The following is a 14,584-nucleotide window of genomic DNA, read 5'->3' as shown; positions in this document are numbered from 1 at the left end:
GGTGCTTAATCCTGAACTGCTCCGTTCGTACAGTAAGCACGATTTCCTCCATTTCCAGGTCCCAGGCATGAGCCTGGAGCAAAGCCTTGAGTGACTTCCAAAAGAAACACAGTTGTTTCAGGTCTAGGTCACCTGAGTTAATGGAGCCGTGACGTCACGCGGCCGTGACATCATGTAGCGGCGGTTCTCACGGGTGGGGGCTGGGAGGGGCGAGGGGGGGTGAGGACAAAGGGGCCCTGCGCTTCCCTAGCGCGCGCCCTAGCTGACTGGCGGGCCACATCTGGAATTCATTGCAAGTCGCCGCCGGAAAGAGGAGGAGAGAAGGGCGGGGCGAGCAGGGAGTGGGGGCCGGAGGCGGCGGCTCTGCCCGCCTCCCTCTTGTCCTGGGTCCCCAACTACGGGACGTAGACCGAGCCCAGCCAGCAGCCTCCAAATCCAGCCACTGGCTGTCCCGGGGCGCAGACGCCAAGGCCACTCAGGCCAGGGCAGGGACCCCGGCCGGCCTAGCCAGGTGAGCTCGCGGGGCAAGCGGAGGTTGCGATCTGGGCGGGCCGCGGTCCACTGAGACTGCGGGGATTCGAGCTGGGGGCCCAGCCCGGGGTCAGGCGTTCATGCAGGCGTTGCACGCGCTGCTCCAGGCTCTGCTGCACCGAGGGGACCGATCACCCACTGTGCGCCCGTGTCCATCCACCACTCCAGGCAGCTTCCCACCTACTCAGTGGCGCACCCCCCAGACCGAGCTCCCCGCCTTTCTGGGGCAGGAAGTTGGTGCTGAAGAGAAAGGCGGAATCCGAGTGCTTTGGGTTGGCGACTTTGCAAGACAGGATGGGATTCTCAGGAGGCAGGCTTTGGGGCAGTGGGATTGTTGGGGAGAGGTACAGCATCCTTCTCGTCTCCGGCTTGAGCTAGGTCTAAAGGTGCTACGTACGAGCGGCGGACGCTCGGAGTTCATGGGCGGGGTCCCCAGGGTAGGCCGTCGCCCCACCACCTGTGAGGCTAGTTTTTTTGCCTCAGTTTCCCTGAGTTGCCCCTCTCCTCTGGTCTCCCTTTCCGGAGCATTGTTTTGTTTCAGAAGGAAAGGAACAGTAGTAAATAGTCCAGCTGCCTCCTCTTCTATCCTAGCCCAGGAATGGGGCGTGGGATAAAGGAAGGCACGCGTGGTGTGGAGTCCACATTGTCGCCGGCTACACAGCGTTGGGACTTCGCCCCCTTCTCGGGCACCGGTTGACTCATCCGGGGATTTCCACCTCCCCTCCTCACCCCTGTTTCTATCCTTGTTAGGTGCCCAAGGCGACACTCTCTGAGCCCATGGTCTCCTGTGGCGGGGACGTGGAGCATCACTGCGGGTGGTGATGGTGGCGGGGAATGCAGCTGCTGCAGCTTGGGTCTTCCCCTCTCCCAGTGCCCGGGGAATCTAGGTGTGGGGGCCCTCTGCTGGGATGCAGAGGTGTCGCCTCCCTCTGTTGCCTGATGCGGGGAAGGGAGCATCCTGCAGCGCGTGTCGGGGTCTCGGGAGAGAGATGGCGCCGCCCCAGCGCGAGAGTGTGTGGATACCGCGCATTCCTCGGCCTGATAAGGAGCTGGAGAGTGCTGCCTGGGCCGGGCGTGTCGTACCATCGTCGCTATGGAGACGGGCTTGGCTTCTTTGCCTAGTAGTTGAGTTGGGGTGCTGCTAGGGGACTAAGATGTCCCCAAGCTCGCATGGGAGCCCTCCAACTTGCGGCCCTTTCATTCATTCTTGTGCCTGCCTACTTTGCATCTGGAGAAGAGGCTGAGTGCAAACTTGATAGCTAGCCTCATGGGGTACAGAAAATAAGATAATTTCTGATGATAAAGTCAGATGCTCTAATAGAAAGGATTCGGAGGTGGGCTGGGCTGGGCACGATGCCCCATGCCTTTAATCCCAACATTCTGGAGACTGAGGCAGGAAGATTCTTGCTAGTTTGAGGCCAGACTGATCTACATAGTGAGTTCCTGGTCAGCCTGGGATACGCAGTTAAGACTCTATCTTAAAAACAAAACCAAAAGAGAAGTTCCTGAAGACCTAGAAAGTGACTTTCAAATGAAATCTAAAGATGAGATAGTTTGCCGGAAAAAGTGTGTGTGTGTGTGTGTGTGTGTGTGTGTGTGTGTACGTACGAACGAGGGTGGTGTCTGTGGGATATACCAATGAAAACTACCAAACTATGGGAAGGACCTGAGGTAGAGACTCATGGTCCTTGGGAGGCTAGTGAGGCATATCCCTGGGGGCAGGAGCTACATCACTGGGGCCTCAGGGAGCCTTAGAATGTCTAGGGTGGGGAGAGAAGATGAAGGTCTCAGTTCAGCCAGTTCTCCCCTGCAGGCGTGGTGGGCAGCAGCAGTGTGTGAGGGGCTACAACCACACAGCAACCAAGAGAAAGAAAAGGTGAGTGCCCAGCTGAGCTTGGCTGTCTGCTGGGGAGGGATGGGTGAGCTCTGTGGAGCTGGGAGGGAGAGGAGCAGAGCCGCAGAGCCACCAGGCCTTCCTCTAGCCTTCCTCTCCCCTAATCTGTAGCTAAGCAGTCGTGTCCGGACAGCCCTCTTCCCTCTCCCCAAAGCCTCTCGCTTGCCCCTCTTCCTTGTGTGTTCTTTGTTCTTGTGTGAACTCAGGGCTTCAAAATGTGCCCCTGGCTTACACAGAACTCCCCTTCTTAATTTTATTTATTTATAGACAGAGTCTCACTGTGTAGTCCTGGCTGTCCTGAAACTCACTCCGTAGATCATGCTGGCCTCACAGAAATCCACCTGCCTCTTTCTCCCAAATCCTAGGATTAAAAGTGCCACACCAGGCTTTTTAATATACCTACGTTTTAAAGGTTACATTTATTTATTTGGTGGGTGTGTCTATATGGGCATGTATGCTTCATGGCATGAGTGTGGAGGCAGAAGATAACTTTTGGGAGGCAGTCCTTTCTCCCACTATGTGGGTCCTGGGGCTGGATCAAATCTTCAAGCTTGGTGACAGATACCTTTAGCTAGTGAGCCATCTCAGCATCTCCCAGTCCCCCCCCCTTTCGTTCCTATTTGAGTCGGGATCTCCCTATGCTACCCAAGCTAATCTTCAACTTGTTATGTAGCCCAGGCTGTTCTTGAACTCTCCAGCTTCCTTCCTCAGCTTCCTGTGTGGCTGGGATTATAGGTGTGAACCACCTGGTCAGACTCATTTTCAGTTTAGAGACTAGTGGCATCTTCCCCTGTTCCTGAGAAGCAGTCTGGACCGCTGTGGTGGAAGGGGACAGGAGAATAGACTTGAGGGTTTAGCTGGTTCTTGGAGTTTGAACAAAGGGAGGAGGCCAGGCCAACTTCTATCCGCCTGGAGAGGGACTCTTCCTCCAAGGCTCCAGCCCTTGGGCCCAGCTTCCTCTTTCAGGGAGTCCTTAAACCGCTTAAACTCTTTGGTTAGAAAGGTTCTAGAAGGGAGGAGGACACTGGGGAGACAGCCTGGATCCCTTTTCCCCCTCCTTACTAGGACAGTGCATGTGTGTGTGTGTCTCTGTGTGTATGTGTATTCGTGTGTACAGTCTTAGCCTCTGCACAGCTGCGAGTATAGCACTCCGTCTTCCGCCCCCGGGAAGATAGACTTTCTGGTCAGTCCCTGGGGTGTTCGGGCGGGGCTGGTCACATTTATTTCTGCAGGAAACGGTCGTAATTCTTTCTCTTCTACACTGCCAGACTGGAGAAGGGGTGGTGGCCATCCTTGGGAGTCTGAAAGGGGGGCTAAGGGGCACACCCTGGGCTTCTCGCCCACTAGCCTGGCAATTGGAAGGGGGGGTTGATTCTCAATGATGAACCCAAAGAGGGCCCAGATGATCAGGGCAGCCCGGAGGCGTCTGAGGAAGGGTGACCCAGCGGTTAGGCTTTGGTTCAAACTAGCCCCACAGGGACAATCACTTTGGAAGAGCAAGTCCTAGTAGCTTTTAAAAGGGAACCACTGTAAGATTCTTCCCAGAGCGCCCCCAGCTGGGCCAATCGGATGCCGAGGATGCACCCTGGGATTGAAAATGAGCCAATCAGGTTCCGGGCTGCTTCGGCCTGAAGACCTGGCTGTGGCCTGGGCCAAGCTGGCCTGGGACCGGCTGCTGCGAGCTGAGGGCATTGGGGCACCCGGGGCTCTGTCCAGGCAGGGGAAACAAGGGGCCTCTGTGTGAAGATCAGGGTGGGGCAGCTGTCCCCGAGGACACGTACAAGCTCTTCTCTGTTCCCAAAGTAGGACGGATGTCCCCTCGCCTAGGGGGTGGGGAGCAGCTGTGTCTGTAAACCCCCTTCAGAGGCCAGGGTGTCCCACCGAGGGGGCATCCGGGAAAGGAGATGTCTGGGCGACCCCGGAAGACCCCCATCATCCTCAGAGCTCACGAGGAACCGGCTCTACCAGCCAGCTTCTGGAACGGTGCTCTTTCTGGGAAACACGTGGCCCTTGTCAGGCCTCTTTCCAAGCCTAGACTTGGGAGAGTTCTTAGCATGTGGCCCCTCCCTGTAACCAAGGAAGGGAGCCTTCTCTGTACACTCAGTCAGCCCCTCCTAGATTCCCCCTACCCCTCTCTAGCTGGCCATGGTGTGCTCAGCATCTCATGTTCTCTGCCCACACAGGTCCCCTCCCTATCCCTTCCCCGGCTCAGCTCAATTTTCCTTGCAGAGGAGGGGTGGGTGACTCAGACTTTAATGGAAACAAATTTCTAACCCCCCTCCCGGCCCCTCTGCACAGGCTGCTGCTGGGCGGGGGTGGGGGCTCTTCACAGTTCACGTGACTTCAGCAGCTGCCTCATCTTAGCCAGGACCTCCGAGACCCTCCTCATTCTCTCCATTCCCACCCCCAGACTTGTCCACAGCGGATATGATAGGGCTCCTCAATGTTTGTTCCCGGGGCTTGACACATCTGGATTGCATCTTGGCACTGGAGGGGGTGCCAGCGCTCTGCCCACCCCCTGGGACCTAGTGTCCTTGGGTAGTGTGAGTTGGGGATGGGAACCGGCTGTTGGAATGGGGCTTTCGGTGGGGGGCGGGGCTAAGTCAGCATCCTTTTTCAGAATATTGAGTAGAGGGAGGCAGCCCCAAAGCTTGTGTGTGCTGGGAAAGGGGCCGCTGAAGACATTAGCCAAAGCTTGCTTGATATTTCCTGTATGTGTTGTGTAGGTACATGTACTCCATGTACACGTGTGTGCACGCATGGGGGGGGGCATAGTTCACCTATTGCTCCTCAGATTACATCCCACCCTGTTTTCTTTGTTTTTGAGAGAGATCTCTCAATGTCTTGAAACTCTCCAGGTAGTTTAGGCTGAATGACCAACCAGTAGACCCCGGGGATCGTCCTGTCTGCTTGTCCAGTGCTGCTGGGCTTACAAATCTGAGCCATCACCCTTGGCTTTTTTTTTTATTTAACGCGGCAATCAAGCTCAGGTCTTCATGGTTAGGAGGCATGCGCTTTACCCACTAAGCTGTCTCTCCAGCCCCTGTGCAACTTTCACTTTTTTTTTCTCCTTTTTTTTTTTTTTTTTTACCCTTCTTGCCTTTTCTTTTTAAAGTTTCTTATGTTTATTATTATGGGGGGGCATAATGTATATGTGTGTGGGCACACCCATGCCACAGGCACCCAAGAAGGAGGTCAAGTATAATTTTGGGGAGTCAGTTCTCTTCTTCTTCTACCATGACTTTGGGGAATCCAACTTAGGGTGTCAGGCTTGCTCAGCAAGTGTCTCTACCCATTCAGCCGTTCCGCATGTCCCCAGCGTCCTTTCTGATCTTGCTCTTACCCAGGCTGGTGGTGAACTCTTGGGCTTTAGCCATTCCCCTACCTCAGCCCCTAGGTGCTGTGATCACAGGTGCACATCACCACCCAGGTCTCACACACCCTTGAAAAGGATTTCCCCATCCCTTATGAAAGGGTCTTTTTGGTATCCATTGCTGATCTGTAGAGACCAAGAGGCTGAGCCTTCAGCTGCTCAGTCTCGACAGTCAGAGTTGGAGTGGGAACAGATGGACTCTGTTTTGCCATCGAAGTCTGTGTTCTTCAAGATAGTGCAGCTCTGGGAGGCTTGGACTTCAGGGCCATCCTGGTGTCTCCCCAAGTCCTTATCTTTGGGTGTGCCCATGGCTTCAAGGCTTAGAGCCATCCTGGAATCAGGCAGTGGGTGGTAATGGCCAGGGATTGGTGCTGCTGGTAGTAAGAATCTCGCTGACCCAGGTCAGTAGGTGGCAAGAAGCCTGAGGCACCTGTGTGTAGGACAGAAGTGACAAGCTGCCCAAGCCCTACCTCAGGCTTGCTCTATAGAAGGCAGAGAGGTTGCTAGAAGTCCCCAGAATCTTCTATCGGTTCCTTTCTTTCTTCTTGAGATAAGGTCTTGTAATATACCCCAGGCTGACTGCCTCTGCCTCCTGAGCGCACCACTATGCCTGACTTTTTAAAAAGTTTTTAAAATAAGTTTTTATTAATTTAAATAAAGTTATATCATTTTCCCCCTTCCCATCATCCCTCCATCCCTTGCAACCACCCTCTTCTCTTTCAAATTCATGGCCTCTATTTCTTTTTCTCTTCTCTGTATATATTCCTAAATATATAAACACCACCTGTTCAGTCCAGATAATGTTACTTGTATGAATATGATTTCAGGCCATACATGATGGCGCACACCTTTAATCCCAGCACTTGGGAGGCAGAGGCAGGCGAGTCTTTGAATTCAAGGCTGACCTGGTCCAGGACAGTCAGGGCTACACAGAGAAACCCTGTCTCAAAAAGAGAAAAAGAGGGCTGGAGAGATGGCTCAGAGGTTAAGAGCACTGGCTGTTCTTCCAAAGGTCCTGAGTTCAATTCCCAGCAAGCACATGGTGGCTCACAACCATCTGTACTGAGATCTGGTGCCCTCCTCTGGCGTGCGGGCATACATCGAGGCAGAATGTTGTATATATAATAAATAAATAAATCTTTAAAAAAAAAGAGAGAAAAAGAAAGAAAAAAAGGAAAATAATGAATATGATATCATGACTGATCACTTGGTATTGGATTTCTTCCTTCCTTCCTTCCTTCCTTCCTTCCTTCCTTCCTTCCTTCCTTTCTTCCTTCCTTCCCTCCTGTCAGTATTTCACTGTGTATCTCTGGCCAACTGGCCTGGAACTCACTATGTAACCAGACTGGCCTCAAACTCAGAGATCTGTGCTTAAAGGTGTGCATACCCACACCAGTCCTACTTGTGGGGTTGTTTTCGAGATACATCTTGTAACCCAGAGTGTCTTTCCGAACTGGCTTCATTATGTAGTCAAAGATGACCTATGCCTCAGTCCTCCTGCCTCTACCTCCTACTCGATGGAATTGCAGGTGCGAACCACCATGTTTTGTTTATGCCCTGCTGGAGACAGAACCCTGGGTTTCATTCATGTTAGGTAAGTGAGCTACAACTCTAGGCCTTGGATTTTTGTTTTGAGACAGAATCTCACTACGTAGACCTTGCATGGTATAACAGACCTTTGATCCCAGCACTTGGGAGACAAGGTAGAGCAGAGCTCTGTGAGTTCCAGGCCAGCAGGACTACACAGTGAGACCCTATCTTAAAGCCAAATAGCAAAGACAACAACAGAAGCAGGGAAACGTTGCTCAGGACTTACTGGCTGTGGACCTAATACTTGCAAGCTTGGTGACCTTGGAAAAATTAATTGATTGGCATTGGTGGTGCACGTCTTCTTTAACCCCAGAACTTGGGAGGCAGAGGCAGGTGGATCTCTATGAGTTCGAGGCCAGCCTGGTTTACAACCAGGGCTACGCAGAGAAACCCTGTCTCAAAAGCAACAACAAAACACACACAGAGAAAAAGAAAAAATGAACTAACTTCTCTAAGCATCCTATCTGTCACATGGAGGCGGGGGACAGTAATGAGTGCAGCTTTCCTGGCATCACTCTGAGGACTCAGCTAGACCCCGAGCCTCTGTAGTCTCAGCCACAGCTCTAACCTGTTATCCCTTTTCTGTCCCTCTTCTCTGCAGTTCTCATCCCCATGGCCCCAGCCGGCCACTGAGCCCCACCATGGGTGGCTTATACTCAGAGTACCTCAATTCTGGGAAGGTTGTGGAACACTACAATTACACCAAAGAGACGCTGGACATGCAGGAGACATCCTCCCGCAAGGTGGCCTCGGCCTTCATCATCCTCCTCTGCTGTGCCATCGTGGTGGAGAACCTTCTGGTGCTGATTGCAGTGGCAAGGAACAGCAAGTTACACTCAGCAATGTACCTGTTTCTGGGCAACCTGGCAGCCTCCGACCTGCTGGCAGGTGTGGCCTTCGTGGCCAACACCTTGCTCTCGGGCCCTGTCACTCTGTCACTGACTCCTTTGCAGTGGTTCGCCCGAGAGGGTTCAGCCTTCATCACTCTCTCTGCCTCGGTCTTCAGCCTCCTGGCTATTGCCATCGAGAGACACGTGGCCATCGCCAAGGTCAAGCTTTATGGCAGCGACAAAAGCTGTCGAATGTTGATGCTCATTGGGGCCTCTTGGCTGATGTCGCTGATTCTGGGTGGCTTGCCCATCCTGGGCTGGAATTGTCTGGACCGTCTGGAGGCCTGCTCCACTGTCCTGCCTCTCTATGCCAAGCAGTATGTGCTCTGTGTGGTCACCATCTTTTCGGTCATCTTACTGGCTATCGTGGCACTGTATGTTCGAATCTACTTTGTCGTCCGTTCCAGCCATGCCGATATTGCTGGTCCCCAGACACTGGCCCTGCTCAAGACGGTCACCATCGTACTAGGTGTTTTCATCATCTGCTGGCTCCCAGCCTTTAGCATCCTCCTTTTAGACTTCACCTGCCCCGTCCGGGCCTGTCCTATCCTCTACAAAGCCCATTATTTTTTTGCCTTTGCCACCCTCAACTCGCTCCTCAACCCTGTCATTTATACATGGTGTAGCCGGGACCTTCGGAGGGAGGTGCTGAGGCCCTTGCAGTGCTGGCGGCGGGGGAAGGGGGTGACAGGTCGTCGAGGTGGGACCCCAGGTCACCGGCTCCTGCCCCTCCGCAGCTCCAGCTCCCTGGAGAGGGGCTTGCACATGCCTACGTCACCCACGTTTCTGGAGGGCAACACCGTGGTCTGAAGGGAAGGGGTAAACTGACAGATAACCAAGCTACAGAGAGCTCTGTGAGGAGAGACCAGGTGACCTCGTGTGTCCCTCAGTGCCACAGGCCTAGTGCAACTGACCACGGCTCATAGGTCAGGTGGCCAGCGGAGGCGCTGACTAAACAGATTGCAGCACCGTGACTGGGGACTGTTAAGGGTCTAGGGGGACAGCAGGCTGGATTAGGGCTGGAGCATTTGCCACTTGGTACAAAGGGTGTCAGCATCCTGTCCTACCGTCCAGCTACCTGGCTCCCTTCCTGCCTCCTTTTCAAATAGGGCCTCTCTATGTTGCCCTGGTTGGCCTAGAACTTGCTATGCAGACCAGGCTGGCCTGGAACTCAGAGAGGTTGCCCGTCTCTGCCTTCTGAGTGCTGGGATTTTAAAGCCGTGTATCACCACACCCAGCTCCAGCCACCTTCCATAGATAACCTTAGGCCCCTTGTGGAAACATCGTCCCCAGGGGACCCAAGGCTTCCTCCCTGTCTATCTGAGGTCTGAATCTACAGCTTCCCCAATTTCACCAACTCAGTTGTCTCTTCCCTTTCCTTTCATGTTCAGGGAAAGGAAACCACTGTGGTGGCAGGGGGGAGGAGCCTGGAATCCCAGCCTCCATCCTCAGACCTCACTGGCTACTTGCTCTATTGGAGCATGTAGAGGGGTCGGGTCAGTTGAGGGCTGGGGAAATTAATGTGGGGCAGGAGGTTTTGGTCTTCAAGTGAGAAAACTCTAGGGGAAGTATTGGCCATTCTTGGAACTCCTATCCCCAAATCTAGTCTTCCTCCCCACAAACTATTACTACCTCCCCGCTTTCTTCCTACCCCACGTACCGGGTCCCTTAAGGCAGGGCAGCCTGAACCAATGTGGCCACTTGTAAATTGTCTTTGTCATTTTAAAAATTGTGACAGGGTCTCATATAGTCCAGGCTGGCCTCCAATTCGCTGTGTAGCCAAGGCTTTGGACTTCGGATCCTCCTGCCTCTACTTCCTGAGTGCTGGAATCACAGGGGTGCACCACCAGCACCTGTCTTGCAAGTTATCGTGAATAACAGTTAACAGAGACTATGTGTGAGGTGGCCAAGGACATTCCCGAGTACTCATATGTAACCTTCCCTTGAAGGACTTTGCTAAATCCTGTGGAGAAATAGAAAGTCCAATGCGGTACAAACTGTATTTATATATGTCTGTGTGCCAGTGTGTGGGTCTGTGACCTGTCCCATGGTGGGTGCTGTCTGACTTCTCATGTTCACATCCAGGTTGAAACTGCCAGAGAGATGGGGTGGGGGTGTCTGGCCATGCACAGGCCCCTTGGGGATTGCTGGTTCATCTCTTCTACACATAGACATCTCTGCCTCAAAGAAATCTGTGAAAGAAAAGGCTGAGGAAGGGGAAATTTGGGATGCAAGGAGCCAGTCGGGAGTGTGTCTCCCCTCATTTGGTTTCCCAGATATCCCCCTTGTGCTGGAGACCCAGATCTGGGCCAATAAACAGTTCAATTTCTCTTGCTGCTGGCAATTATGGGTTTTGTGTGTGTGTGTGTGTGTGTGTGTGTGAGAGAGAGAGAGAGAGAGAGAGAGAGAGAGAGAGAGAGAGAGAGAGCCTTTTTCTTCCTATCGGTGTCCTTGGCCTAGGCACCTCAGCCTCTTCCATTTCTCTATTCTGTACCCCCATCCCAACCCTTAGCTCAGCTGGGCTGGAATCCTATTCCATGACTTCTGAGAACTCAGGAACCTGCCTTGACCTTTTCCCTGGGGCTGTTTGGGAGGTTGTCTTACTCCTCACAGTGATTCATTAGGCCCAGGGCCTCCATGGTTTCCTTCAAAGGCACACCTTAGCAGGTGAGATGTGCACAGCCTCCAGAATTGGAGAGGTGGTTTCGGAGCCCAGCCACTTCTACTTCCCAAGTCCTGACCGACCGCCACCGCCACCTCACCTCATTCTTCTCCTTTTAATTTTTTAAGGTCGGGTTTCTCTGTGTAACAGCTCTGACTGTCTTCTGGAACTTGTTCTATAGGCCAGGCTGCCTCCAATTCACAGAGATTCACCTGCCTCTGCCTCCTGAGTTCTGGGATAAAGGTGTGCACCACTCAACACTTCTTTTTTTAATAAGATTTATTTTATTTTAAATTGTGTGTGTGTGTTACTAGATTATTGGTATTTAAATGTGCATGTAGTACCTGAGCAGGCCAGGAAAATTGGAATGTTCTAGTGCTATAATTACAGGTGCTTGTAATCGGCCTGTTGTGGATGCTGGGAACAGAACATAGGTCCTCTAGAAGAGCAGGAAGTGCTCTTCACCTTGGAGCCATCTCTTCAGCCCCTTTCATTCCTCCCTCCCTTGCTGCTGGGGATATTAAGCCTGCTAGCCAAGCAGTCTACGACTGTGATGTGATATGTGTGTGTATATATATGTGTGTGTGTGTGTGTGTGTTGTTTTTTGTTTTGTTTTCAAGACAGGTTTTCTCTGTAGCTTTGGAGCCTATCCTAGCTCTTGTAGACTAGGCTGGCCTTGAACTCACAGAGATCCACCTGTCTCTCCTCCCGAGTGCCAACACCAGGTCTTACGTAGCTCAGGCTGACCTTAAATTCACTAAATAAGAGCTGAGGTTGACCTTGAAATTATGATCCTCTTGCCTCTACCTCCCAAGCTGGAGTTACACCACAAACCTGGTTTATGTTCTACTAAGGATGGAACCCAGGGCTTCCCGCATGGTAAGCATTGCTCCATCAGCTGCATCCACTGCAGCCTCAATCGTCTAGTTCTTTGTGTGTGTGGTTTTTTTTTTGTTTTTTCTGTTTCCCTAAATGGCTCAGGGGATGCTCTTTCCCCCACCGCCAGAGGCATGGCTCTCTAAGAGCTGGGTCTGGGGCTGAGGTGAGGCTCAGCCGCTGCCGCTCCTGAGTTTGCATCTCTAGGACCGACATGGTAATAAGGGCCAGGTGGGCTAGGAAGCTGCCTGTTATCGCTACACTGGGGAGTAGAGGCAGACGTTTTTTGGAGGTGGGGGCGGGGAACCAAGCTAGCTAATCTAGACCAGCCTAGCCTGTGAGCTCTGGATTGTGATAGGGACCTGGTTTGAGTAAATAAAGAGGAGAGGGATGGAGGAAGATACCCCAAGTCAACCTCTGGGCTCTACACACACACCCGCACCTGTGAACTCAGGTGTATGCAGACGCGCACACACACACACGGGGGGGGGGGGAGGAATCTAAATTAGATGTGGGTTATTCACACCTAGAATCCTGCACTGGGAAGATGAAGGCAGGAGAATTCGGAGTTTTGAGTCCATTCCAGACTGCATACTGAGTTCCAGGCTGACCTGAGTTACATACCAAGATCCTGTTTAAGACGTGCATGTGTGCATGTCCACTTCAGCAGCACGTGTACTAAGATTGGAACAATAAAGAGATTAGCATGGCTCCTGCTTGAGGATGGCAGGAACATTTATAAAGTGTTCTGTGTTTTCAAAATAGTTCAAGGAAGAAACAAAAACCAAGGGGGACTGGCGAGCTTGCTCAGTAGGTGAAGGCCTTGCTGCCAAGCCTGACGACCTGAGTTTTACTCCCTGGGGCCCGACTGCAAATTGTCCTCTGACCTGCACGTGAGCACTTCTGCGCGGGCCTGCACACACAGAAAGGCTCTCCAGCCTGGCCTTTAACACAACTCCAGTCCCAGACAAGGTTTACGTTGCCCAACAGTAGTCATCTCTAAATTGTTCCAGAGAGGGGAAATTCCAGTGGGCTGCAGGCCTGTGGCCTCTGTCCTCCTGCAGATTTGTCTAGCCTTCTGACATTGCGACAGACAGTTGCCGGAGTTCATGAACTAGAAACAAGCCAACAACTTGTTATGCAAAATAAAACAGGCAGCCGTAGCGTATGCCTTTTATCCCAGCACTTGGGGGTAAGCAGAGAGGCAGGTGGATCTCTTAAGAATTCGAGGTCAGCCGGGTGGTGGTGGCGCACACCTTTAATCCCAGCACTTGGGAGGCAGAGGCAGGCGGATCTCTGTGAGTTCGAGACCAGCCTGGTCTACAAGAGCTAGTTCCAGGATAGGCTCCAAAACCACAGAGAAACCCTGTCTCGAAAAATCAAAAAAAAAAAAAAAAAAGTAAAAAGAATTCGAGGTCAGCATGGTCTACAGAATGAGTTCCAGGACAGTCAGGGCTACTCAGAGAAACTTTGTCTCAAAATCCAAACAAAAAGAAAAAGAAAATATGTTTTAAGTAAGTTTCTGATTTTGAAAATTTTTTCTTTTTAAAGCTTTTTTTTTTTTTTTTCTTTTCTTGGTACATTTGAAAGAGTATATGAATGTAGCTGCCTAGGAGGCCAGAGATATTAGATTGTGTGGGAGCTGGGGTTAATAGGTGGTTGTGAGTTGCCTGACATGGGTGCTGGGAATTGAGCCCATGTCCTCTGCGGGACAGCAAGTGCTCTTAACCACTGAGCCATCTCTCCAGGCCTGTTTCTGATTCTGCGTAGGTCTACATTCGTAGCTATCTGGAGATACATGCAGCCTGCAGGTTGTACACGGCTGTCCTGTCTTTCCTTCCACTGGCTGCATTTGTGTGCTGGGTGGGTCTCTAGCCTCCAGCTAGAATCCTCACTAAAGATCATCTCTCTCTCTCTCTCTCTCTCTCTCTCTCTCTCTCTCTCTCTCTCTCTCTCTCTCTCTCTCTCTCTCTCATGCTTGGAATCAAGCCCAGGACTTTGCACTTAGTACACACATGTACACACACGTACCCTCCTCTGCTTGTCCTCCCATTAGAACAGGAGCAGCTGGGGTGGAGAGGCGGCTCAACAAAACGCTTGTTATTCAAGCAGCAGGACCTAGGCTGGATCCGTAGCTGATGGTGTTGTCTCAGATGCGGCTCAGTTTGCAGAATGCCAGCTGTGGTCCTCCATCCCCAGCACTGTGTATACTGGCCATGGTGGCCTCTAGTTGCAGAACTCAGGTAGTGGCAGCAAGAAGATCAGATGGTCAAGGCCAGCCTCAGCTACTTAGTGGGTAGCTATCTTGAGCTACTTAAGGCCGTACCTCAAAATAAAACAAATGTAGATTCTTTTGTTTACTTGCTTCAAGATAGGATTTCTCTGTGTAATAGCCATAGCTGAAACTCACTTTGTAAACCAAGCTGGCCTAAGACTCAAAGAGATCACCTGCCTCTGCCTCCAGAATGCTAGGATTAAAGGTGTGCGCCACCATGCCCAGTTTACAACCGTAGATTTTTTTTTTTTTGGTTTTTCGAGACAGGTTTCTCTGTGGTTTTGGAGCCTGTCCTGGAACTAGCTCTTGTAGACCAGGCTGGTCTCGAACTCACAGAGATCCGCCTGCCTCTGCCTCCCGAGTGCTGGGATTAAAGGCGTGCGCCACCACCGCCCGGCCAACCGTAGATTCTTAAACTCTTGCAGGAAGAATTTCAGATCCAGAAGGTCTGAGTTGACCCACAAACATGCTTTCACCAAACATTCCAAATAAG

At 52.0% G+C, this 14,584-nt stretch overlaps 1 protein-coding gene and 1 non-coding gene across 2 annotated transcripts; both read left to right on the top strand.

Annotated features, from left to right (window-relative positions):
• Positions 1-377: 377 nt before the first annotated feature.
• Positions 378-10,591, top strand: S1pr2 (sphingosine-1-phosphate receptor 2). The gene is made up of 2 exons (XM_057767581.1): positions 378-511; positions 7,990-10,591. The coding sequence occupies exon 2, from the start codon at positions 8,030-8,032 to the stop codon at positions 9,086-9,088; it is 1,059 nt and encodes a 352-aa protein (XP_057623564.1). The 5' UTR covers positions 378-511; positions 7,990-8,029; the 3' UTR covers positions 9,089-10,591.
• A 1,875-nt stretch (positions 10,592-12,466) lies between these two features.
• On the top strand, positions 12,467-12,574 carry LOC130874069 (U6 spliceosomal RNA). Its single transcript, XR_009057108.1, has one exon. It is a non-coding gene; the product is annotated as a U6 spliceosomal RNA (small nuclear RNA).
• Positions 12,575-14,584: the final 2,010 nt, after the last annotated feature.

The sequence above is a fragment of the Chionomys nivalis genome, chromosome 4 (assembly GCF_950005125.1).
Source record: "Chionomys nivalis chromosome 4, mChiNiv1.1, whole genome shotgun sequence".
Lineage (NCBI taxonomy): Eukaryota > Metazoa > Chordata > Mammalia > Rodentia > Cricetidae > Chionomys > Chionomys nivalis.
Note: the sequence above shows the minus strand (reverse complement) of the source record. Positions and strands in the feature narration are given on the sequence as shown.

Coding starts and splice junctions, on each gene's coding strand:
- S1pr2 (XM_057767581.1), top strand. CDS start 8,030: ATGGGTGGCTTATACTCAGAGTACCTCAATTCTGGGAAGGTTGTGGAA.